This window comes from Gallinula chloropus, assembly GCF_964237585.1.
Source record: "Gallinula chloropus genome assembly, chromosome: 3".
Classification (NCBI taxonomy): domain Eukaryota; kingdom Metazoa; phylum Chordata; class Aves; order Gruiformes; family Rallidae; genus Gallinula; species Gallinula chloropus.
The window spans coordinates 77,630,698-77,655,651 of NC_140087.1; the positions used below are offsets into that span (position 1 = coordinate 77,630,698).

At 50.0% G+C, this 24,954-nt stretch overlaps 2 protein-coding genes across 2 annotated transcripts; both read left to right on the forward strand.

Moving 5' to 3' along the window:
• Positions 1–766: 766 nt before the first annotated feature.
• Positions 767–7,101, forward strand: LOC311189456 (TOG array regulator of axonemal microtubules protein 2-like; the record flags this gene model as incomplete). The annotated part of the gene is made up of 10 exons (XM_084261120.1): positions 767–906; positions 1,598–1,703; positions 2,225–2,460; positions 3,876–4,034; positions 4,416–4,533; positions 5,137–5,240; positions 5,433–5,583; positions 5,795–6,011; positions 6,551–6,637; positions 6,860–7,101. The coding sequence occupies 10 exons, from the start codon at positions 767–769 to the stop codon at positions 7,099–7,101; spliced, it is 1,560 nt and encodes a 519-aa protein (XP_084117246.1).
• Positions 7,102–14,404: 7,303 nt separating this feature from the next.
• Positions 14,405–20,738, forward strand: LOC311189457 (TOG array regulator of axonemal microtubules protein 2-like; the record flags this gene model as incomplete). The annotated part of the gene is made up of 10 exons (XM_084261121.1): positions 14,405–14,544; positions 15,236–15,341; positions 15,863–16,098; positions 17,514–17,672; positions 18,053–18,170; positions 18,774–18,877; positions 19,070–19,220; positions 19,432–19,648; positions 20,188–20,274; positions 20,497–20,738. The coding sequence occupies 10 exons, from the start codon at positions 14,405–14,407 to the stop codon at positions 20,736–20,738; spliced, it is 1,560 nt and encodes a 519-aa protein (XP_084117247.1).
• Between the last annotated feature and the right edge of the window lie 4,216 nt (positions 20,739–24,954).

Genomic DNA, 24,954 nt, shown 5'->3' on the forward strand with positions numbered 1-24,954 from the left:
GTGTGCACTGGGAGTTGTTTGAGATGACAAAGGGATGTGACCTAGCTCCATCTGGGAGGAATTATATATATACATATAAAATATGACATATATATATATAATGTTATATATATATATAAAATAAAGCACCTCTCACTGTATTGATAAACATTCTTTGCAATCACTCTGCCCTCAAAGGTAAGAGCAGGAGTCAGCCTGTCAGTACCTCAGCACTGCTGCTTCCAACTGATTAAAAACTAAGCAAAGACTAAAAAAAGCCCTTTCTAAGCCCCCAGCCACCCGGCCCACCACTCTCCACTTACAAGGTCCTTTTTGGTCTCTGCAGGCATTCACCTACCACCTATCAAGGGGGCAGTTTGCAGTGACCCCAGCACGAGCGATGCGTGCAAAGAGCAGAGCTCTCTTTCTGCCTCCAGGAAGGGTGTCACCAGGTGCCCACTCCCCAGCATCCCTGTCACCCACCAGCGTGGCAAGTTCCAGCACAATTCCTCAGGTGAGCCCACTCCACTGCAGCCCCACCACCAGCTCTCTCCTTGCACAAGAAGCACAAACTGCCTCATCCCAGAAACAACTTCTTTCCCAAGAGCACGCTAAAATGTATGTGCACTCAGCTCCCTGCGTTCTAGAACATTTGAAGCAAATGGAAACAGAGGCACTCTCAGATTCAGAGGGTGACACATCACACTGTGCCCTGGGAGCTGCTCCTCAGGTGGGATGCCTTGCCCCGGGGTATGCGATGCTGATGCCTGACCCTGTCCTAACAGGGATGTCGCAGCCTGCCACTGCTCTGGACTTCCTGGACTGGGAAGAGGAGGCAGAGGAGGGAAGTGCCTGGGAAGTCAGACCCTTTGCTGAACCACAGCAGGAGCTCCTCAATGCCCTGACATGGCTCAGCAGCGATGACTGGTAAGAAAACACCTTGTTTGCTCTTTCTCCCTGTCAGTGTGCAGGTAAATGAGAAGCTTTTTTCTAGTGCCTCCGAGGCCAGGCAGCTCAGATGTCCAAAAGGAACTAGTGAAACCACTCCAAAGCAGTCCCAGTATAAGCCTTTGATTTGCTTCCCTATGTCCTCCTGCAAGTGAGTCCTGCAAGTGAGCGCCTGCAGGGAGTTGCTTTTTCTGAGAAATGCACTAAGCCATGGTGCAGAGATGCCCAGCCTGTCATTTCCCCTGAAGGAGGGAAGAAAATTTTTTTAAAAAAGGTAGACACAGACAAGAGTAGAGTCCTGAGAATTCCAGAGGCATGTTGTTTGTCCTTTTGATTTCTGGGTCAGCATCGAGTCACTAGGGCTCCATTCACACTGAGATAACGGTGAAACCCCTTCCACAATCCTTCTCCTTGTGCAGCCTCTTTGTCTGGCCCCTCTCCCTTTTCTCTTCCCCCTTCCTTTTTGGTGCCCTGTGAGGTGCAGAGAACTGCTGCAAGTGTGGGAGTCTGGGTTAACACTCAGGGACCGCAGTGGGGAAGGGTCCCCAGTCCTGGCCTGCAGTCCCAGCGAAACAGTGAATGTATCACATGCCAGCTGACAGCCTGGGCATTTCACTGCCCAGTTCTTGGGTGGGGAGAAAAATGAATCTTTCTTGAAATGGCTTTTCAGGGAGCAAAAGGCAAAGGGACTCTTCAGCATCAGGTGCCTGGCTATCCGCCACTCCGAAGTCCTTCTTCCCAGACTTCGTGATGTTTCTTTGGCAGTTAGCAAAGAGGTAAGAACAATGTGTTGAACTGTGTCCCCTGTGCCTCATCCATGGGGCGTAGAGTAGACACGTGCTTCTTCCTTTACTTCTCTACTCAGTGTCTGCCTCGTAGCTATTAAGAAAATGAGGCCTAAAAATGGCAATATGTCACTTGTTCTGTAGGATCTGTCTGTACATATAGATATCCTGACTGGCACGGAGGGCATCTGTCTGCCTCCTCTTTGAGCTATTTAGCATCTTGTCCCTCGATCTTAAAACCCAACCCTTGCTTTAATGAATTTGCTTGTCTTCATAAAAGGGCCTAAAATCCAAGCAGTAAGCATTATGGGCTGAGCAGCACACTTTATGCTTAGGCGTTCGGTCTCCTTCAAATTGTATTGTAAAAGTGAAGTTGTTTGTGTCAGAGTAAGTGTGTTTCTGTGCCTGTGGTCTCTTCTGCTTGCTCTTACTGTGCTTCCTTGGCCTTTTCCTGGGGGGAAGTGAGTACCTTTACCGGGTGATTCTTACATTTCCCTTCATGACTTCCCCAGGTGAACAACCTGCGGTCCAAGGTATCTCGCTTTGCAATTGGCACACTCGGAGAGCTCTTCAGGACCTTGAAGAAGAAAATGGACCATGACGTTGATATGATATGTCAGGCCTTGCTCCAGAGGATGGGGGACTCCAGTGATTTCATCCAGAAAGGAGCCAGTCGATCCTTGGGGCTCATGGTGCAGAATGTGACTCCTGCACGAGCCATGACTGCTCTCATGGCGAGTGGAATCCAGTAAGTAGTTCTTCTCTTCATGCTATCGTTTGCCTTTGTGTGTGTGTGGGGAAAGGATGGGAGGCAGAAGGGGAATGCTGGTCGGGAAGGGTCCTTTCTCCTGCACCATGCGTGAACTCAGTGGTTAGGTTTTCTGGTACCCCTCACTCCCTTTCTCTTGTATCAAGTTGTGTCCTACTGCAGCCACTTTGTTTCCACAAAGGGGGGAGGGACAGTGGCAGTTCCAGCAGTGAGCAGCCTTGGACCTTTAGCAGTGCTAATCACAGAGGCACAAGTTAAAACCCAGCATCATTATCCCATTAACTTGAGAAATAAGGAGGTTCATTGCTGGCACACAGAGCGTGTGGGGGAGAACCTGCTAGGTGCAGCACAGCCTGCTCAACAGGCGGGGCCCCTGCTGAGAGAAGCCTGACCACCACTGTCGTTCCAGCTCCATTTTCTCTCCAAAGTGCTGCTGCAGGTTAGCCTTAACCTGGTAAGCCATTTTACAGGCAGCTTCCCAGGCTGACACCCAAGGGATAGCTGAAGCAAGTGCTGACCATCAGATCTTTGTGCCGGGCCTGTTTCAAACAGGCTCCCCACCCTCTGGAAAGGACAACGTGGCTAAAACAACTGCTACCCTTTCCTCAGCTTTGGAAAAGGGCAAAACATTGCAATGTACCTCTTGCCAAAGCTCAAAGCGGTTGCATGGCTGGATATTCTGCAGCTTCCTGCCCCACAGGGATTTTTCCCGCCATTTTTTGTCCTCGGCTGTGCAGATTTGCAGGTTTCTCTCTGGCGCCTGCAATGGGCCTCCCCACCCCTCTGCGGTGACTGTGGTGCCTGCAGACTTTGTTACGTTTTCTCACTCACTTCTCTGGGGGCAAAAAGCTGCTGCTTGTGGGGTTTTTTTCTCCTAAATGTGATTCCCAGAGGCACTGTGGCCGTTGTTCATGGGCTCGGCCTTGCTCAGCGGCACGTCCGGCCTTGCGCCCGGCTGGCGGTTGCTCTCTTGGGCCTGCAGTAGCAGCTTGCTGCTTCTTGCAGAAGCTGCCCCTGCTCCCTGCCCCTGCAAAAGCAGAGTGGAGATAAACAGGTGGGATAAGCCTGAATCCTGCTGCAGTTCTGTCAGTGTCCTGGGAGCCCCCTGACCGGTCAGGATGAATTGTCTTTCCCAGAATTGCCTCTCAGACAGAGGGAAATGAAAGGAACTGAGCTGTCACATAGTCCAGGGAGCTGGAATTCCTCCCTTTTCCTTCCTTTGTAAAATGCCAACGTTTGTATTTATCTGAGGCCAGGATCTTGTGCAGGTGGCAAAAGCTGCAGCGAGAACACATGCCTCCTCCTCAGCTAGGACAGGGAGCATGCTGTGAGCAAAGCCTGTGCTCCTGGCTTTCCCTTTCCCTCTGTTCCAGTGCTTGTTCTCTTGTTTGCAGGCACCGCAATGTCATGGTGCGGAAGTGTGCGGCTGAACACCTCCTGACGACGATAGAAACAATCGGGGCTAAGAAGCTCCTCTCAGGCAAACACATTAATACCGACGAGCTGGTGAACACGGTGGTGAGGCTCGCTCAGGATTCTCATCAGGACACAAGGTGGTGATCTTGATCAGTTACAATTTCATAGCGCCAAACCCAACCCCCCCTTACTTTGATTCTTAGTTTAAATTACTAGATGCTAAGAACACACAAGCAGCTAGCTGCCCCTCTGCATACATGTAGTACAGAATCGTAACTAGCAAGCGTGAGGCGATTTAGCCCAGTTTCTCCCTCAGCCAGAGAAGGGTGGCTTCCTTGGCAGTGGCAGTAAGTGGAACTAAGTATCTCTTTGCTGAATAGGTAATAGGCATTACACGTGACGAGTTTAAGATCTCAGCTTATTTCATGGGCGCGTTTTCCTGGCTTATTGCCAGGGGAGAAGAGAGAGGAACGCTCAGATGCAAAAGCAGCCATTCCTTTTTCTCTTTCCTGTGTCAGGTATTATGGACGGCAGATGCTTAATGTATTGATGAGTCATCCAAAGTTTGCCAAGTATTTGAACCAGTCTGGCCCCTCACATGATTTGAAACAAGTCATGGAAACAATCAAGAAGAAAGTAAGTACTTGGCAGGAGAAATGCCTCTTTTCTGCAAGAAGTGAGAATACTCATGTGAGATTATAGATACCCGATCTTATTTCTTCTTCCACTGAATCGTTTTGATCTTGGGAATGAAGTGTTGCACCTCAGCCTGTTTATCAGCCCCAAACAGGAAAGGGAAGGAGAAATTGCAAATATACAAAAGGTGCACAGGGCAATCACAATCCTGCTGTGTTGTCATGTGCTGTGGAGCTGGAAGAAGCTTCATCAATTCAGCATCCAGAAGAAACTCTCTCCCCTGCCTCCATTTTCCCCAACCCTCACCCCCATTCCTTTCGACTTACTCTGCAGGAACAGGGAGAGTGAGTGTGAACCAAATTCCTCTTTGTGCTCAAGACTAATGAATTCAGGATTTTCTACTGCTGCTCATTATGGTAGCCCTTACAGCCTTGGGTTTTTGGAAACAAAGAGCAGACATCCCTGAATCGCTGGCATCTCTCCCTCTCTCTATAACGTGTTTCCCTAAGCATGTCTTGGTAGCCTTGATCCTGGTTTTTACTTGTGTTCTAAGCAAATACTTTAAAATTTGATAGTCTATAGCTTCATGTTTTTCTTCTATAGGGAGTGGAAAGTCCTAAATGTGCGGCTCCATCTGACAAGGTCCACAAGAATCCTAGGAAGAGCAGTTCAATGATGCCTCAGGACGAGCTGCCTACTACTGGAGGGTACTGAGCACTTCCATTCTATCCGACAAAGCAGATGACAAGCTTTACCAGCCTGTTCCTCAGGAAATTCTTTCTGGTAGAGATGAGGCGGGACAGAGGTTGTTGCCTTGTCCTACACATCTTCCTTTTATTTTTCAGCTTGAGATGTGGCTCTGACAGACGCCTCTTACCCCGTCGGGCTGTGTGTCACAGGTCACTTCAGACTGCGGAAGAAACCAACCAGCTGCAGGAGCTTTACAGGCTCCTGTCAGACAAGGATTTTGAATCAAGACTGGAGGGAGTGGGGCTCCTACTAGAGTACTGCAAGAGCAGCCCCCAGCTCCTTTCCAACAACATTGTCCAGGTACATAGGGGATCTCTACTGCTCCTTCCCCCTTAAGGCCCTTCCCAGCCCTTAGTAGCCCCCCGGGAAAGCAGTGACATTGTGCTAGCAAGTGCTGCCCTGACAGGAAGGATTGAGTTACCCGGTTATCTTGCTGGGTACTTGTTTCTACATCCCTTCTTGAAAGAAAGACATTTGAATCCAGCTTTCATCTTCTTTGTTTTCTGAACAGATTTTTGATGTGTTTGGCCTGAGACTTCGGGATTGCAACAAAAAAGTGAACCAGCAGGCACTAGAGGTCCTGGCTTTGATGATACCCATGCTCAGAGATGCCTTACACCCAGTGCTGGTCTCCCTGGTGCTAGCGGTCACTGAGAACCTGAACTCAAAGCAGTCGGGGATTTATGCTGCAGCCACGAAGGTGCTGGAAGCATGCATTGCTCACCTAGGTAAGGCTGAGCTCTGACTCCTCTGCCTCGGAGCCAACTCAACCCCGAGTCTGCTGATAGCTTGTGCTGTCTGTGAAAAAAGTTCTGATGCTGCAAGGAAAACTTTGCTTGGCTGATCAAACTGGTGAGGCTGGACTCTTGCAGACCAATGCAGGCAACAGTTATGGACATGGGGACGTGTCAGCTTTCTCACCCTTGTCCTTTGAGGAGAGAGAAGGTTGCTTCTGCAAAGCTCCAGGAGGTTCAAGCTCTTCACTGCTTACATGTGATTTCAATTGTGAGGGCTCTGATGTGCAATGTTTAACACAGCTGCTTGTAGAGCACTCAGGTTTGGATTGACAAATGTGAAAGGAGAAATTTTCTTTTTTAATTTCATAATCCTCAAAGTAAGCTTGAGGAAAACCAGAAGAAAAGGACTCAGAAACTGGAAGAATTTTATTGTAGAAAGTGCCCTTACCCTTGCCCTCCCTTCCCCCCTCTTTATATTTGGTGCCTTAGAACCTCAGAAGAGTGAGCAGAAATGACTGTTTCTCTTTCAGATAACACGCTGATGCTGCAAGCCCTGGCCCAACGAGTGCGGTCGCTCAGTGGCCAAGCTCTGCTCGACGTCACAGCACACATCTCAGGTATCACCTGCTGCAGCTGCTCTCCCCTTCTGAGTCAAGAAGTGTTGGAGGGACTATTTAGAGGGAATGCCTTGTCATAGTGGAACAGCTGATAAAGCGTGTCCCTCCTGCAGAAGGCATATACCAAAATGTATTTGGCAGGGGTTTGTCTGTTCTGAAGTGGGGTATAATACTGTTGTTTGCTTTAAGGTTGTTAAGAAGCTTTTCTTTCTTGCCCGACAGAGCTTGTGACATGGGTTTATCCCCGGAGACCCCAAGCTGCCAAGCTCTACGGCCTGCCCACTCTCTGGTTCCTCTTGGGAAGAAGCGTCCTGCCTCTGTGGAGTGGCAACATCAAGGCTGTGGTGACCAAGCTTGCAGTGGCCCTCTACCGGCTGATGGGCTCCGAGCTGCAGGAGTGCGCTGCCAGCCAACCTCAGCATGTGGCAAAAAGCCTCACTGACATCTTAAGAGCTGAATGCTGAGCAAAGGCTTGGAGTGCTCAAGCAGCGACGCAGAGGTGTGGAGAGCGGGACGTGAAGGCAACGGCAGATGTGCTGGTTTTATTCTGCCTGCCTGAGGAACAGAATTTATCCAAGAGTTTATAGCTTTTGATTTGAGATATTTTTTAAGGATAGTATTTAATATTTGTAGTCATTAAAAGGCTAATATTTTCCAAAAGTTTTGTACCTTGAGTTCCTCTTCCTGAAGAAGCTGCAGAGACACCAAAGAAATAAAACCCGTGCGTAAACGCAATTTGTAACTGTGAAAATGAAAAGCCTGTATTTGAATGCAGACTGAGAAAGCAAGAGACATGCAAACACACCTACATGTTTATACTGACACACATTTGCCCGTGAAGTAAGAGATGGGTTTTGGAAGCGCTGGAAGTAAAGGATTAGGCGGCTTCTTGAGCCAGACAAGAAGCAGAGACCTGCCAGGTGGGCCCTTTCCAAGTCTCTGGGAGCTGCGGGTGCACTGGCAGATACCTGAGATGTCCTGGCCAAGCTCAGAGTCCCAGTCTCATGACAGGAGAAATCACCCCCTCCCTGGAGCTGAATTTCTCTTCCCATTTCAGGAGATGTCTCTTGCCTGTTGTCCCTTGTGTCCCTCACCCTATGCAAGGGACTGGTGAGGCGCGGTGACCAGTGCCATTGGATTGCCTCCCAGTGCTTTGGGGCAGCCCTGGAGAGGTGAAGGAGAGGGGCTCAGGGCAGCGGGTTTCAGGGGGACATATGGGGTGCCGGGCAGTAAGTGGGCAGAAGGTGTCCTACAGAAGCTGTGGAGAGGTAAGCTGTGGCCTCATAGGAAAGGGGATATTGGAAAAATAGAAAAGAAATGGTTTTCGTGCCCATGTTGTGAGAAATGAAGGGTTTGCCTTACATGGGGACCGAGAAAGCACTTCTGACCCTGAGATTCAAGGAACAGAGGGAGGGAGGCACATGCCAGTCCCTCACCATACAGAAGGGAGAAGTGATGAGAGAAGAGAGGGAGGGCTGAAAGCAGCAGGTGTTGGTGCATCCCTACACTAAGAGGTGAGAACCGAGCAGCCTGATCTAAACCTTCTGAAGCTTTTTTTAGCAGGGATTGTTTGCTTGCTTGTTTTTAACTCCTGCTTTTTGGTAGCAGGGCGCACTCAGGGACTCATCTCTCTAGATTGCATGATCTTGGGACCTGGCTCTGGAACGCTGGTGTCTGGGGATCTTGCAGAGCCTGGTGGAAGTCGTAGTCCTTGCAGATGTGCTGGATCATTTGAGTTTCCCAGCTCGAGAAAGTTTTCAAACAGCTTAACAGGAGCAGCGTGGGACCATATAGTTGTTTTGTGGGCAGGATGGAGCTGCACAAAGTGTGTGTGTGTGCACCCAAATGCTAAGGCTCAATCGCTCAGAATGTCAGAGGGTGCTGAGGTTAAACATCAGATCTTGAAGCCTGTCACTTCATCATGACCTGCAGTTTGCTACCACCTGAGATCTGTTTTACCAGATGTTGTAGTTTTGTGTGGCTGGGTTCTGGTGGAGAAGGGGGGCTGCAGGGGTGGCTTCTGCAAGAAGCAGCTAGAAGCTCTCTGCAGGCCCAAGAGAGAGAAAACACCAGCCGAAGGGAGTGAGAAGATGTAAGCAACCGTGCAGGCACCAAGGTGAGTGAGGAGGAGGGCAGAGACACTACAAGCACTGAGGAGACAGATTGCCCTGCAGCCCATGGAGACAAGCATGGTGGAGCTGGTGTTGGTATTTCTAGTGCCAGTGGGAGAGCTGCGTGTACCTGCTCTCCTCTGAGAGCAGAGTGCATTGCTTTAGCTCTATTGTGCGCAGCAGTGGCAGGAAGGTGACCACACACCTCACTGGCATGGTTAGGATCTCCCCATGCTTACGGCAGAGAGAGATTGATCCAAGAGCGTATCTTTTATCTGGTATTTTTGCCACCTGCCGTGGACTGATTTGTTCTACAGCAATAACTGAGCGGCTGTCCTCAACTACTGAAGGGTCCATCCCTGGAGATACTCAAGGTCAGGCTTGGTAGGGCTATGAGTGACCGGATCTAGTGCAGATGTCCCTGCTCACTTAAAAAGTCCCTTGCAACCCAAGACATCCAATGAAAGGAGAGGAAAGAAATCTTGTGGTTGTGGATGGGCAACTAGCAACACACATGCAAATTTGAGTATGTTGTGGTTGTGCTGTAGTACTGTGAGGTCACGTAAGGCTAGGGCTTAGAGCCCCAGGGCACCACTGGTGTCTCAGTCTTCCTCTTTGCTGTGGTGAGGAGAGGAGTGTGTTTTCACCTCTCGGTATCAGATCCCGCAGATTTCAGCAATTTGTGCTGTCCTCATTTGGAAGACAAGTACCACGCCCCAGTTGCTGTCTACCGTGGGAGCATTCCCAACTTCCAACCCAGATACACAGCTCTGCGCGGCGGAAGCACTGACTCAGACTTGCAGTTTTGTGGCAGTTGTTGGATCCCTGAAGAAGGAGGTAAGGATGGGAAGGGCTGGAATATGCACTGATGGCCCAGCCAAATGTAAAAAGCACCTTGATTTCAGAGAGAAATGGTTCTTGGAGGCTGGTCCTCATGTGCTGGCTCTGTGTCAGTGTAGGTTGGCTTTATGAAGGATACAAACAAGCTGAGCTTCCTTGACTGACTGAAGAATCTTGAGTGCCCGGCTCATCAGATGGGTTGATTGTAAAGGCGCGAGGTCAGCTAACTCAGCTCTTCCCTTCGACCTCACCTGCAGCTTCTTCTCAGTCCATATTCACAACCCGGGTGATGGAGCCTCTGAGTTCGTGGGCTGGGGATGGAGCACTTGTGGTGCAATCCCTGGGAAGTCACTGAGTGAGCCAAGGAAGGGCTCAGCGCGACAGTGCGCTGCTTGAGTTCTAGAGCCACGTCCCCCTGCACAGTTCTCTCTAGTACTGTTTCTAGGTTTCAGAGACCCCCCTTCATTCTCTTCGATGGATCTGCCCAGGAGCGAGTGATGGGAAGGGGCAATTCTGGTCCTGATCTGGCTCTCTGTCTGTGACAAGGATGTTGGGATAGTAAGGAAGGGTGCACGTCACACCCTGCTCCCTCCACCCCCCTTCCTAGCAATGGCATGGGGAGCCTGAAGTGATTTCATCAGGCAGAGGGTCCTTACACAGAGCAGTAGGGTAAGGAGCCAGCCAGATAGATGCCAGGTGGGAGTCGAAGGGGGCAGGCTGGATGCTCAGGCTGAGCGCTGTGTTCTGGTCTTTCCAGGCATCTCTGCTGTGCTGCAGAAGTGGGCCTTGGGAGAAGTGGCCGCCTTTGCTCTCCGCTATCCCTGTGTCACCAGGTCCATCTGACAGGGCTCCTGGCAGCACTGCAGTGCCTCCCCACAGGGCTCAGCACCTGCCTTGCCAAGAGACCCTGAAGATGTGGTAAGTCCAAGCGCCTGATCCTCCAAGAAGCCGTTCACCTCGCACTTATTGTCCACAGTCAGCTCTCCAGTATCTTTAGGGAAACTTCTCTGCATGCACCATTTTGTGTATCTCTGTGGATCCAGCACGATGTCAAAACCTGCCTCAAACGCTCTTCAGATCAGGGCTGGTGGTGGGCAGGAGGAGGCAGGATTTAAGAGTACCTTAAAAGCAGGTCCTCACTGGACTCCAAAACCCCTTTTTCTTTGTGAAAGAGCAGCGAGCTGTAGTATTACTCTCGGGAGACAGCAGTGGTACTACCACGTGGAACAAGATACTGTCATCAGTTTAAGGCGTGGGCAGACAAAGGGAGGCTTGTGGAGCAGCATAAAGGTAGTCGCCCTCAGTGCAGACTCCGGACTGCCTTCCCATCTCTTGCTGCTTCAGAGGGGATGTATGTAACAGCGTGAGGCGCTTGGCTGCAAAAGGAGAGAGAGCAGAATTGGATAGGTAAGGCCCAAAGTGAAAAATGACTCCTGTGTTTCAGCTAGAGCTTGGTGAGCAATCAACAACTGGAAGTGTAAAGGCAATTAATCCGCCTCGTATAGTGTTGGTTTTATGGGTTGCATCCCCTCCTTCATCAGAATGGCCATGCTAAGAGAGGTTAGCTCCTTGAATGCTGTACCCCGCTTCTCTTTCTCTCTCCTCACATATTCTTTTATCCTTCATTTTCTTAAGGCCAAGATCAGGCAGGAGAAATGAAGAGAAGACCCTTCAACCTGGTGGTAGGTACAGGGAGTGGCTGTCCCAAAATGACCCATGGGTGGCACTGTGGAAGTTTGGTTGGTTGGTTGAAACGCATCCTGTCCCTGTGCAGCTGCTGAAACTGGAAAGCAAAAGAAAGAAAAGCCCTACCGAGTTTTCCTAATGCTTTCTGAGGGAAAGCATAACTGCACTGGAGGTGTTGGAAGTCAGGTTAGACAGAGCAACCTGATGTAGCTGAAGATGGACTAGATGGCATTTAAAGGCTCCTCCCAACCCACAGTGTTCTACGATTCAACGATTTTTGGGGTCAATCTCTCATGTTAGTGTGCACTTGGAGTTGTTTGGGACGACAAAGGGATTGGACCCAGCTAAATCTGGGAGGAATTATATATATAAATATTATATTATATATATATAATTATATATATATATATATAAAATAAAGCGCCTCTCACTGTATTGATAAACATTCTTTGCAATCACTCTGCCCTCAGAGGTAAGAGCAGGAGTCAGCCTGTCAGTACCTCAGCACTGCTGCTTCCAACTGATTAAAAACTAAGGAAAAATAAAAAGCCCTTTCTAAGCCCCCAGCCACCCTGCCCACCACTCTCCACTTACAAGGTCCTTTTTGGTCTCTGCAGGCATTCACCTACCACCTATCAAGGGGGCAGTTTGCAGTGACCCCAGCACGAGCGATGCGTGCAAAGAGCAGAGCTCTCTTTCTGCCTCCAGGAAGGGTGTCACCAGGTGCCCACTCCCCAGCATCCCTGTCACCCACCAGCGTGGCAAGTTCCAGCACAATTCCTCAGGTGAGCCCACTCCACTGCAGCCCCACCACCAGCTCTCTCCTTGCACAAGAAGCACAAACTGCCTCATTCCAGAAACAACTTCTTTCCCAAGAGCACGCTAAAATGTATGTGCACTCAGCTCCCTGCGTTCTAGAACATTTGAAGCAAATGGAAACAGAGGCACTCTCAGATTCAGAGGGTGACACATCACACTGTGCCCTGGGAGCTGCTCCTCAGGTGGGATGCCTTGCCCCGGGGTATGCGATGCTGATGCCTGACCCTGTCCTAACAGGGATGTCACAGCCTGCCACTGCTCTGGACTTCCTGGACTGGGAAGAGGAGGCAGAGGAGGGAAGTGCCTGGGAAGTCAGACCCAGAAGTGGGCCTTGGGAGAAGTTGCCGCCTTTGCTCTCCGCTATCCCTGTGTCACCAGGTCCATCTGACGGGGCTCCTGGCAGCACTGCAGTCCCTCCCCACAGGGCTCAGCACCTGCCTTGCCAAGAGACCCTGAAGATGTGGTAAGTCCAAGCGCCTGATCCTCCAAGAAGCCGTTCACCTCGCGCTTATTGTCCACAGTCAGCTCTCCAGTATCTTTAGGGAAACTTCTCTGCATGCACCATTTTGTGTATCTCTGTGGATCCAGCACGATGTCAAAACCCGCCTCAAACGCTCTTCAGATCAGGGCTGGTGGTGGGCAGGAGGAGGCAGGATTTAAGAGTACCTTAAAAGCAGGTCCTCACTGGACTCCAAAACCCCTTTTTCTTTGTGAAAGAGCAGCGAGCTGTAGTATTACTCTCGGGAGACAGCAGTGGTACTACCACGTGGAACAAGATACTGTCATCAGTTTACGGCGTGGGCAGAAAAAGGGAGGCTTGTGGAGCAGCATAAAGGTAGTCGCCCTCAGTGCAGACTCCAGACTGCCTTCCCATCTCTTGCTGCTTCAGAGGGGATGTATGTAACAGCGTGAGGCGCTTGGCTGCAAAAGGAGAGAGAGCAGAATTGGATAGGTAAGGCCCAAAGTGAAAAATGACTCCTGTGTTTCAGCTAGAGCTTGGTGAGCAATCAACAACTGGAAGTGTAAAGGCAATTAATCCGCCTCGTATAGTGTTGGTTTTATGGGTTGCATCCCCTCCTTCATCAGAATGGCCATGCTAAGAGAGGTTAGCTCCTTGAATGCTGTACCCCGCTTCTCTTTCTCTCTCCTCACATATTCTTTTATCCTTCATTTTCTTAAGGCCAAGATCAGGCAGGAGAAATGAAGAGAAGACCCTTCAACCTGGTGGTAGGTACAGGGAGTGGCTGTCCCAAAATGACCATTGGAATCCTGACCCATGGGTGGCACTGTGGAAGTTTGGTTGGTTGGTTGAAACGCATCCTGTCCCTGTGCAGCCGCTGAAACTGGAAAGCAAAAGAAAGAAAAGCCCTACCGAGTTTTCCTAATGCTTTCTGAGGGAAAGCATAACTGCACTGGAGGTGCTGGAGGTCAGGTTAGACAGAGCAACCTGATGTAGCTGAAGATGGACTAGATGGCATTTAAAGGCTCCTCCCAACCCACAGTGTTCTACGATTCAACGATTTTTGGGGTCACTCTCTCATGTTAGTGTGCACTGGGAGTTGTTTGAGATGACAAAGGGATGTGACCTAGCTCCATCTGGGAGGAATTATATATATACATATAAAATATGACATATATATATATAATGTTATATATATATATAAAATAAAGCACCTCTCACTGTATTGATAAACATTCTTTGCAATCACTCTGCCCTCAAAGGTAAGAGCAGGAGTCAGCCTGTCAGTACCTCAGCACTGCTGCTTCCAACTGATTAAAAACTAAGCAAAGACTAAAAAAAGCCCTTTCTAAGCCCCCAGCCACCCGGCCCACCACTCTCCACTTACAAGGTCCTTTTTGGTCTCTGCAGGCATTCACCTACCACCTATCAAGGGGGCAGTTTGCAGTGACCCCAGCACGAGCGATGCGTGCAAAGAGCAGAGCTCTCTTTCTGCCTCCAGGAAGGGTGTCACCAGGTGCCCACTCCCCAGCATCCCTGTCACCCACCAGCGTGGCAAGTTCCAGCACAATTCCTCAGGTGAGCCCACTCCACTGCAGCCCCACCACCAGCTCTCTCCTTGCACAAGAAGCACAAACTGCCTCATTCCAGAAACAACTTCTTTCCCAAGAGCACGCTAAAATGTATGTGCACTCAGCTCCCTGCGTTCTAGAACATTTGAAGCAAATGGAAACAGAGGCACTCTCAGATTCAGAGGGTGACACATCACACTGTGCCCTGGGAGCTGCTCCTCAGGTGGGATGCCTTGCCCCGGGGTATGCGATGCTGATGCCTGACCCTGTCCTAACAGGGATGTCGCAGCCTGCCACTGCTCTGGACTTCCTGGACTGGGAAGAGGAGGCAGACGAGGGAAGTGCCTGGGAAGTCAGACCCTTTGCTGAACCACAGCAGGAGCTGCTCAATGCCCTGACATGGCTCAGCAGCGATGACTGGTAAGAAAACACCTTGTTTGCTCTTTCTCCCTGTCAGTGTGCAGGTAAATGAGAAGCTTTTTTCTAGTGCCTCCGAGGCCAGGCAGCTCAGATGTCCAAAAGGAACTAGTGAAACCACTCCAAAGCAGTCCCAGTATAAGCTTTTGATTTGCTTCCCTATGTCCTCCTGCAAGTGAGTCCTGCAAGTGAGCGCCTGCAGGGAGTTGCTTTTTCTGAGAAATGCACTAAGCCATGGTGCAGAGATGCCCAGCCTGTCATTTCCCCTGAAGGAGGGAAGAAAATTTTTTTAAAAAAGGTAGACACAGACAAGAGTAGAGTCCTGAGAATTCCAGAGGCATGTTGTTTGTCCTTTTGATTTCTGGGTCAGCATCGAGTCACTAGGGCTCCATTCACACTGAGATAACGGTGAAACCCCTTCCACAATCCTTCTCCTTGTGCAGCCTCTTTGTCTGGCCCCTCTCCCTTTTCTCTTCCCCCTTCCTTTTTGGTGCCCTGTGAGGTGCAGAGAACTGCTGCAAGTGTGGGAGTCTGGGTTAACACTCAGGGACCGCAGTGGGGAAGGGTCCCCAGTCCTGGCCTGCAGTCCCAGCGAAACAGTGAATGTATCACATGCCAGCTGACAGCCTGGGCATTTCACTGCCCAGTTCTTGGGTGGGGAGAAAAATGAATCTTTCTTGAAATGGCTTTTCAGGGAGCAAAAGGCAAAGGGACTCTTCAGCATCAGGTGCCTGGCTATCCGCCACTCCGAAGTCCTTCTTCCCAGACTTCGTGATGTTTCTTTGGCAGTTAGCAAAGAGGTAAGAACAATGTGTTGAACTGTGTCCCCTGTGCCTCATCCATGGGGCGTAGAGTAGACACGTGCTTCTTCCTTTACTTCTCTACTCAGTGTCTGCCTCGTAGCTATTAAGAAAATGAGGCCTAAAAATGGCAATATGTCACTTGTTCTGTAGGATCTGTCTGTACATATAGATATCCTGACTGGCACGGAGGGCATCTGTCTGCCTCCTCTTTGAGCTATTTAGCATCTTGTCCCTCGATCTTAAAACCCAACCCTTGCTTTAATGAATTTGCTTGTCTTCATAAAAGGGCCTAAAATCCAAGCAGTAAGCATTATGGGCTGAGCAGCACACTTTATGCTTAGGCGTTCGGTCTCCTTCAAATTGTATTGTAAAAGTGAAGTTGTTTGTGTCAGAGTAAGTGTGTTTCTGTGCCTGTGGTCTCTTCTGCTTGCTCTTACTGTGCTTCCTTGGCCTTTTCCTGGGGGGAAGTGAGTACCTTTACCGGGTGATTCTTACATTTCCCTTCATGACTTCCCCAGGTGAACAACCTGCGGTCCAAGGTATCTCGCTTTGCAATTGGCACACTCGGAGAGCTCTTCAGGACCTTGAAGAAGAAAATGGACCATGACGTTGATATGATATGTCAGGCCTTGCTCCAGAGGATGGGGGACTCCAGTGATTTCATCCAGAAAGGAGCCAGTCGATCCTTGGGGCTCATGGTGCAGAATGTGACTCCTGCACGAGCCATGACTGCTCTCATGGCGAGTGGAATCCAGTAAGTAGTTCTTCTCTTCATGCTATCGTTTGCCTTTGTGTGTGTGTGGGGAAGGGATGGGAGGCAGAAGGGGAATGCTGGTCGGGAAGGGTCCTTTCTCCTGCACCATGCGTGAACTCAGTGGTTAGGTTTTCTGGTACCCCTCACTCCCTTTCTCTTGTATCAAGTTGTGTCCTACTGCAGCCACTTTGTTTCCACAAAGGGGGGAGGGACAGTGGCAGTTCCAGCAGTGAGCAGCCTTGGACCTTTAGCAGTGCTAATCACAGAGGCACAAGTTAAAACCCAGCATCATTATCCCATTAACTTGAGAAATAAGGAGGTTCATTGCTGGCACACAGAGCGTGTGGGGGAGAACCTGCTAGGTGCAGCACAGCCTGCTCAACAGGCGGGGCCCCTGCTGAGAGAAGCCTGACCACCACTGTCGTTCCAGCTCCATTTTCTCTCCAAAGTGCTGCTGCAGGTTAGCCTTAACCTGGTAAGCCATTTTACAGGCAGCTTCCCAGGCTGACACCCAAGGGATAGCTGAAGCAAGTGCTGACCATCAGATCTTTGTGCCGGGCCTGTTTCAAACAGGCTCCCCACCCTCTGGAAAGGACAACGTGGCTAAAACAACTGCTACCCTTTCCTCAGCTTTGGAAAAGGGCAAAACATTGCAATGTACCTCTTGCCAAAGCTCAAAGCGGTTGCATGGCTGGATATTCTGCAGCTTCCTGCCCCACAGGGATTTTTCCCGCCATTTTTTGTCCTCGGCTGTGCAGATTTGCAGGTTTCTCTCTGGCGCCTGCAATGGGCCTCCCCACCCCTCTGCGGTGACTGTGGTGCCTGCAGACTTTGTTACGTTTTCTCACTCACTTCTCTGGGGGCAAAAAGCTGCTGCTTGTGGGGTTTTTTTCTCCTAAATGTGATTCCCAGAGGCACTGTGGCCGTTGTTCATGGGCTCGGCCTTGCTCAGCGGCACGTCCGGCCTTGCGCCCGGCTGGCGGTTGCTCTCTTGGGCCTGCAGTAGCAGCTTGCTGCTTCTTGCAGAAGCTGCCCCTGCTCCCTGCCCCTGCAAAAGCAGAGTGGAGATAAACAGGTGGGATAAGGCTGAATCCTGCTGCAGTTCTGTCAGTGTCCTGGGAGCCCCCTGACCGGTCAGGATGAATTGTCTTTCCCAGAATTGCCTCTCAGACAGAGGGAAATGAAAGGAACTGAGCTGTCACATAGTCCAGGGAGCTGGAATTCCTCCCTTTTCCTTCCTTTGTAAAATGCCAACGTTTGTATTTATCTGAGGCCAGGATCTTGTGCAGGTGGCAAAAGCTGCAGCGAGAACACATGCCTCCTCCTCAGCTAGGACAGGGAGCATGCTGTGAGCAAAGCCTGTGCTCCTGGCTTTCCCTTTCCCTCTGTTCCAGTGCTTGTTCTCTTGTTTGCAGGCACCGCAATGTCATGGTGCGGAAGTGTGCGGCTGAACACCTCCTGACGACGATAGAAACAATCGGGGCTAAGAAGCTCCTCTCAGGCAAACACATTAATACCGACGAGCTGGTGAACACGGTGGTGAGGCTCGCTCAGGATTCTCATCAGGACACAAGGTGGCGATCTTGATCAGTTACAATTTCATAGCGCCAAACCCAATCCCCCCTATTTCGATTCTTAGTTTAAATTACTAGATGCTAAGAACACACAAGCAGCTAGCTGCCCCTCTGCATACATGTAGTACAGAATCGTAAATAGCAAGCGTGAGGCGATTTAGCCCAGTTTCTCCCTCAGCCAGAGAAGGGTGGCTTCCCGGGCAGTGGCAGTAAGTGGAACTAAGTATCTCTTTGCTGAATAGGTAATAGGCATTACACGTGACGAGTTTAAGATCTCAGCTTATTTCATGGGCGCGTTTTCCTGGCTTATTGCCAGGGGAGAAGAGAGAGGAACGCTCAGATGCAAAAGCAGCCATTCCTTTTTCTCTTTCCTGTGTCAGGTATTATGGACGGCAGATGCTTAATGTATTGATGAGTCATCAAAATTTTGCCAAGTATTTGAACCAGTCTGGCCCCTCACATGATTTGAAACAAGTCATGGAAACAATCAAGAAGAAAGTAAGTACTTGGCAGGAGAAATGCCTCTTTTCTGCAAGAAGTGAGAATACTCATGTGAGATTATAGATACCCGATCTTATTTCTTCTTCCACTGAATCGTTTTGATCTTGGGAATGAAGTGTTGCACCTCAGCCTGTTTATCAGCCCCAAACAGGAAAGGGAAGGAGAAATTGCAAATATACAAAAGGTGCACAGGGCAATCACAATCCTGCTGTGTTGTCATGTGCTGTGGAGCTGGAAGAAGCTTCATCAATTCAGCATCCAGAAGAAACTCTCTCCCCTGCCTCCATTTTCCCCAACCCTCACCCCCATTCCTTTCGACTTACTCTGCAGGAACAGGGAGAGTGAGTGTGAACCAAATTCCTCTTTGTGCTCAAGACTAATGAATTCAGGATTTTCTACTGCTGCTCATTATGGTAGCCCTTACAGCCTTGGGTTTTTGGAAACAAAGAGCAGACATCCCTGAATCGCTGGCATCTCTCCCTCTCTCTATAACGTGTTTCCCTAAGCATGTCTTGGTAGCCTTGATCCTGGTTTTTACTTGTGTTCTAAGCAAATACTTTAAAATTTGATAGTCTATAGCTTCATGTTTTTCTTCTATAGGGAGTGGAAAGTCCTAAATGTGCGGCTCCATCTGACAAGGTCCACAAGAATCCTAGGAAGAGCAGTTCAATGATGCCTCAGGACGAGCTGCCTACTACTGGAGGGTACTGAGCACTTCCATTCTATCCGACAAAGCAGATGACAAGCTTTACCAGCCTGTTCCTCAGGAAATTCTTTCTGGTAGAGATGAGGCGGGACAGAGGTTGTTGCCTTGTCCTACACATCTTCCTTTTATTTTTCAGCTTGAGATGTGGCTCTGACAGACGCCTCTTACCCCGTCGGGCTGTGTGTCACAGGTCACTTCAGACTGCGGAAGAAACCAACCAGCTGCAGGAGCTTTACAGGCTCCTGTCAGACAAGGATTTTGAATCAAGACTGGAGGGAGTGGGGCTCCTACTAGAGTACTGCAAGAGCAGCCCCCAGCTCCTTTCCAACAACATTGTCCAGGTACATAGGGGATCTCTACTGCTCCTTCCCCCTTAAGGCCCTTCCCAGCCCTTAGTAGCCCCCCGGGAAAGCAGTGACATTGTGTTAGCAAGTGCTGCCCTGACAGGAAGGATTGAGTTACCCGGTTATCTTGCTGGGTACTTGTTTCTACATCCCTTCTTGAAAGAAAGACATTTGAATCCAGCTTTCATCTTCTTTGTTTTCTGAACAGATTTTTGATGTGTTTGGCCTGAGACTTCGGGATTGCAACAAAAAAGTGAACCAGCAGGCACTAGAGGTCCTGGCTTTGATGATACCCATGCTCAGAGATGCCTTACACCCAGTGCTGGTCTCCCTGGTGCTAGCGGTCACTGAGAACCTGAACTCAAAGCAGTCGGGGATTTATGCTGCAGCCACGAAGGTGCTGGAAGCATGCATTGCTCACCTAGGTAAGGCTGAGCTCTGACTCCTCTGCCTCGGAGCCAACTCAACCCCGAGTCTGCTGATAGCTTGTGCTGTCTGTGAAAAAAGTTCTGATGCTGCAAGGAAAACTTTGCTTGGCTGATCAAACTGGTGAGGCTGGACTCTTGCAGACCAATGCAGGCAACAGTTATGGACATGGGGACGTGTCAGCTTTCTCACCCTTGTCCTTTGAGGAGAGAGAAGGTTGCTTCTGCAAAGCTCCAGGAGGTTCAAGCTCTTCACTGCTTACATGTGATTTCAATTGTGAGGGCTCTGATGTGCAATGTTTAACACAGCTGCTTGTAGAGCACTCAGGTTTGGATTGACAAATGTGAAAGGAGAAATTTTCTTTTTTAATTTCATAATCCTCAAAGTAAGCTTGAGGAAAACCAGAAGAAAAGGACTCAGAAACTGGAAGAATTTTATTGTAGAAAGTGCCCTTACCCTTGCCCTCCCTTCCCCCCTCTTTATATTTGGTGCCTTAGAACCTCAGAAGAGTGAGCAGAAATGACTGTTTCTCTTTCAGATAACACGCTGATGCTGCAAGCCCTGGCCCAACGAGTGCGGTCGCTCAGTGGCCAAGCTCTGCTCGACGTCACAGCACACATCTCAGGTATCACCTGCTGCAGCTGCTCTCCCCTTCTGAGTCAAGAAGTGTTGGAGGGACTATTTAGAGGGAATGCCTTGTCATAGTGGAACAGCTGATAAAGCGTGTCCCTCCTGCAGAAGGCATATACCAAAATGTATTTGGCAGGGGTTTGTCTGTTCTGAAGTGGGGTATAATACTGTTGTTTGCTTTAAGGTTGTTAAGAAGCTTTTCTTTCTTGCCCGACAGAGCTTGTGACATGGGTTTATCCCCGGAGACCCCAAGCTGCCAAGCTCTACGGCCTGCCCACTCTCTGGTTCCTCTTGGGAAGAAGCGTCCTGCCTCTGTGGAGTGGCAACATCAAGGCTGTGGTGACCAAGCTTGCAGTGGCCCTCTACCGGCTGATGGGCTCCGAGCTGCAGGAGTGCACTGCCAGCCAACCTCAGCATGTGGCAAAAAGCCTCACTGACATCTTAAGAGCTGAATGCTGAGCAAAGGCTTGGAGTGCTCAAGCAGCGACGCAGAGGTGTGGAGAGCGGGACGTGAAGGCAACGGCAGATGTGCTGGTTTTATTCTGCCTGCCTGAGGAACAGAATTTATCCAAGAGTTTATAGCTTTTGATTTGAGATATTTTTTAAGGATAGTATTTAATATTTGTAGTCATTAAAAGGCTAATATTTTCCAAAAGTTTTGTACCTTGAGTTCCTCTTCCTGAAGAAGCTGCAGAGACACCAAAGAAATAAAACCCGTGCGTAAACGCAATTTGTAACTGTGAAAATGAAAAGCCTGTATTTGAATGCAGACTGAGAAAGCAAGAGACATGCAAACACACCTACATGTTTATACTGACACACATTTGCCCGTGAAGTAAGAGATGGGTTTTGGAAGCGCTGGAAGTAAAGGATTAGGCGGCTTCTTGAGCCAGACAAGAAGCAGAGACCTGCCAGGTGGGCCCTTTCCAAGTCTCTGGGAGCTGCGGGTGCACTGGCAGATACCTGAGATGTCCTGGCCAAGCTCAGAGTCCCAGTCTCATGACAGGAGAAATCACCCCCTCCCTGGAGCTGAATTTCTCTTCCCATTTCAGGAGATGTCTCTTGCCTGTTGTCCCTTGTGTCCCTCACCCTATGCAAGGGACTGGTGAGGCGCGGTGACCAGTGCCATTGGATTGCCTCCCAGTGCTTTGGGGCAGCCCTGGAGAGGTGAAGGAGAGGGGCTCAGGGCAGCGGGTTTCAGGGGGACATATGGGGTGCCGGGCAGTAAGTGGGCAGAAGGTGTCCTACAGAAGCTGTGGAGAGGTAAGCTGTGGCCTCATAGGAAAGGGGATATTGGAAAAATAGAAAAGAAATGGTTTTCGTGCCCATGTTGTGAGAAATGAAGGGTTTGCCTTACATGGGGACCGAGAAAGCACTTCTGACCCTGAGATTCAAGGAACAGAGGGAGGGAGGCACATGCCAGTCCCTCACCATACAGAAGGGAGAAGTGATGAGAGAAGAGAGGGAGGGCTGAAAGCAGCAGGTGTTGGTGCATCCCTACACTAAGAGGTGAGAACCGAGCAGCCTGATCTAAACCTTCTGAAGCTTTTTTTAGCAGGGATTGTTTGCTTGCTTGTTTTTAACTCCTGCTTTTTGGTAGCAGGGCGCACTCAGGGACTCATCTCTCTAGATTGCATGATCTTGGGACCTGGCTCTGGAACGCTGGTGTCTGGGGATCTTGCAGAGCCTGGTGGAAGTCGTAGTCCTTGCAGATCTGCTGGATCATTTGAGTTTCCCAGCTCGAGAAAGTTTTCAAACAGCTTAACAGGAGCAGCGTGGGACCATATAGTTGTTTTGTGGGCAGGATGGAGCTGCACAAAGTGTGTGTGTGTGCACCCAAATGCTAAGGCTCAATCGCTCAGAATGTCAGAGGGTGCTGAGGTTAAACATCAGATCTTGAAGCATGTCACTTCATCATGACCTGCAGTTTGCTACCACCTGAGATCTGTTTTACCAGATGTTGTAGTTTTGTGTGGCTGGGTTCTGGTGGAGAAGGGGGGCTGCAGGGGTGGCTTCTGCAAGAAGCAGCTAGAAGCTCTCTGCAGGCCCAAGAGAGAGAAAACACCAGCCGAAGGGAGTGAGAAGATGTAAGCAACCGTGCAGGCACCAAGGTGAGTGAGGAGGAGGGCAGAGACACTACAAGCACTGAGGAGACAGATTGCCCTGCAGCCCATGGAGACAAGCATGGTGGAGCTGGTGTTGGTATTTCTAGTGCCAGTGGGAGAGCTGCGTGTACCTGCTCACCTCTGAGAGCAGAGTGCATTGCTTTAGCTCTATTGTGCGCAGCAGTGGCAGGAAGGTGACCACACACCTCACTGGCATGGTTAGGATCTCCCCATGCTTACGGCAGAGAGAGATTGATCCAAGAGCGTATCTTTTATCTGGTATTTTTGCCACCTGCCGTGGACTGATTTGTTCTACAGCAATAACTGAGCGGCTGTCCTCAACTACTGAAGGGTCCATCCCTGGAGATACTCAAGGTCAGGCTTGGTAGGGCTATGAGTGACCGGATCTAGTGCAGATGTCCCTGCTCACTTAAAAAGTCCCTTGCAACCCAATACATCCAATGAAAGGAGAGGAAAGAAATCTTGTGGTTGTGGATGGGCAACTAGCAACACACATGCAAATTTGAGTATGTTGTGGTTGTGCTGTAGTACTGTGAGGTCACGTAAGGCTAGGGCTTAGAGCCCCAGGGCACCACTGGTGTCTCAGTCTTCCTCTTTGCGGTGGTGAGGAGAGGAGTGTGTTTTCACCTCTCGGTATCAGATCCCGCAGATTTCAGCAATTTGTGCTGTCCTCATTTGGAAGACAAGTACCACGCCCCAGTTGCTGTCTACCGTGGGAGCATTCCCAACTTCCAACCCAGATACACAGCTCTGCGCGGCGGAAGCACTGACTCAGACTTGCAGTTTTGTGGCAGTTGTTGGATCCCTGAAGAAGGAGGTAAGGATGGGAAGGGCTGGAATATGCACTGATGGCCCAGCCAAATGTAAAAAGCACCTTGATTTCAGAGAGAAATGGTTCTTGGAGGCTGGTCCTCATGTGCTGGCTCTGTGTCAGAGTAGGTTGGCTTTATGAAGGATACAAACAAGCTGAGCTTCCTTGACTGATTGAAGAATCTTGAGTGCCCGGCTCATCAGATGGGTTGATTGTAAAGGCGCGAGGTCAGCTAACTCAGCTCTTCCCTTCGACCTCACCTGCAGCTTCTTCTCAGTCCATATTCACAACCCGGGTGATGGAGCCTCTGAGTTCGTGGGCTGGGGATGGAGCACTTGTGGTGCAATCCCTGGGAAGTCACTGAGTGAGCCAAGGAAGGGCTCAGCGGGACAGTGCGCTGCTTGAGTTCTAGAGCCACGTCCCCCTGCACAGTTCTCTCTAGTACTGTTTCTAGGTTTCAGAGACCCCCCTTCATTCTCTTCGATGGATCTGCCCAGGAGCGAGTGATGGGAAGGGGCAATTCTGGTCCTGATCTGGCTCTCTGTCTGTGACAAGGATGTTGGGATAGTAAGAAAGGGTGCACGTCACACCCTGCTCCCTCCACCCCCCTTCCTAGCAATGGCATGGGGAGCCTGAAGTGATTTCATCAGGCAGAGGGTCCTTACACAGAGCAGTAGGGTAAGGAGCCTGCCAGATAGATGCCAGGTGGGAGTCGAAGGGGGCAGGCTGGATGCTCAGGCTGAGCGCTGTGTTCTGGTCTTTCCAGGCATCTCTGCTGTGCTGCAGAAGTGGGCCTTGGGAGAAGTGGCCGCCTTTGCTCTCCGCTATCCCTGTGTCACCAGGTCCATCTGACAGGGCTCCTGGCAGCACTGCAGTGCCTCTCCACAGGGCTCAGCACCTGCCTTGCCAAGAGACCCTGAAGATGTGGTAAGTCCAAGCGCCTGATCCTCCAAGAAGCCGTTCACCTCGCGCTTATTTTCCACAGTCAGCTCTCCAGTATCTTTAGGGAAACTTCTCTGCATGCACCATTTTGTGTATCTCTGTGGATCCAGCACGATGTCAAAACCCGCCTCAAACGCTCTTCAGATCAGGGCTGGTGGTGGGCAGGAGGAGGCAGGATTTAAGAGTACCTTAAAAGCAGGTCCTCACTGGACTCCAAAACCCCTTTTTCTTTGTGAAAGAGCAGCGAGCTGTAGTATTACTCTCGGGAGACAGCAGTGGTACTACCACGTGGAACAAGATACTGTCATCAGTTTAAGGCGTGGGCAGACAAAGGGAGGCTTGTGGAGCAGCATAAAGGTAGTCGCCCTCAGTGCAGACTCCGGACTGCCTTCCCATCTCTTGCTGCTTCAGAGGGGATGTATGTAACAGCGTGAGGCGCTTGGCTGCAAAAGGAGAGAGAGCAGAATTGGATAGGTAAGGCCCAAAGTGAAAAATGACTCCTGTGTTTCAGCTAGAGCTTGGTGAGCAATCAACAACTGGAAGTGTAAAGGCAATTAATCCGCCTCGTATAGTGTTGGTTTTATGGGTTGCATCCCCTCCTTCATCAGAATGGCCATGCTAAGAGAGGTTAGCTCCTTGAATGCTGTACCCCGCTTCTCTTTCTCTCTCCTCACATATTCTTTTATCCTTCATTTTCTTAAGGCCAAGATCAGGCAGGAGAAATGAAGAGAAGACCCTTCAACCTGGTGGTAGGTACAGGGAGTGGCTGTCCCAAAATGACCCATGGGTGGCACTG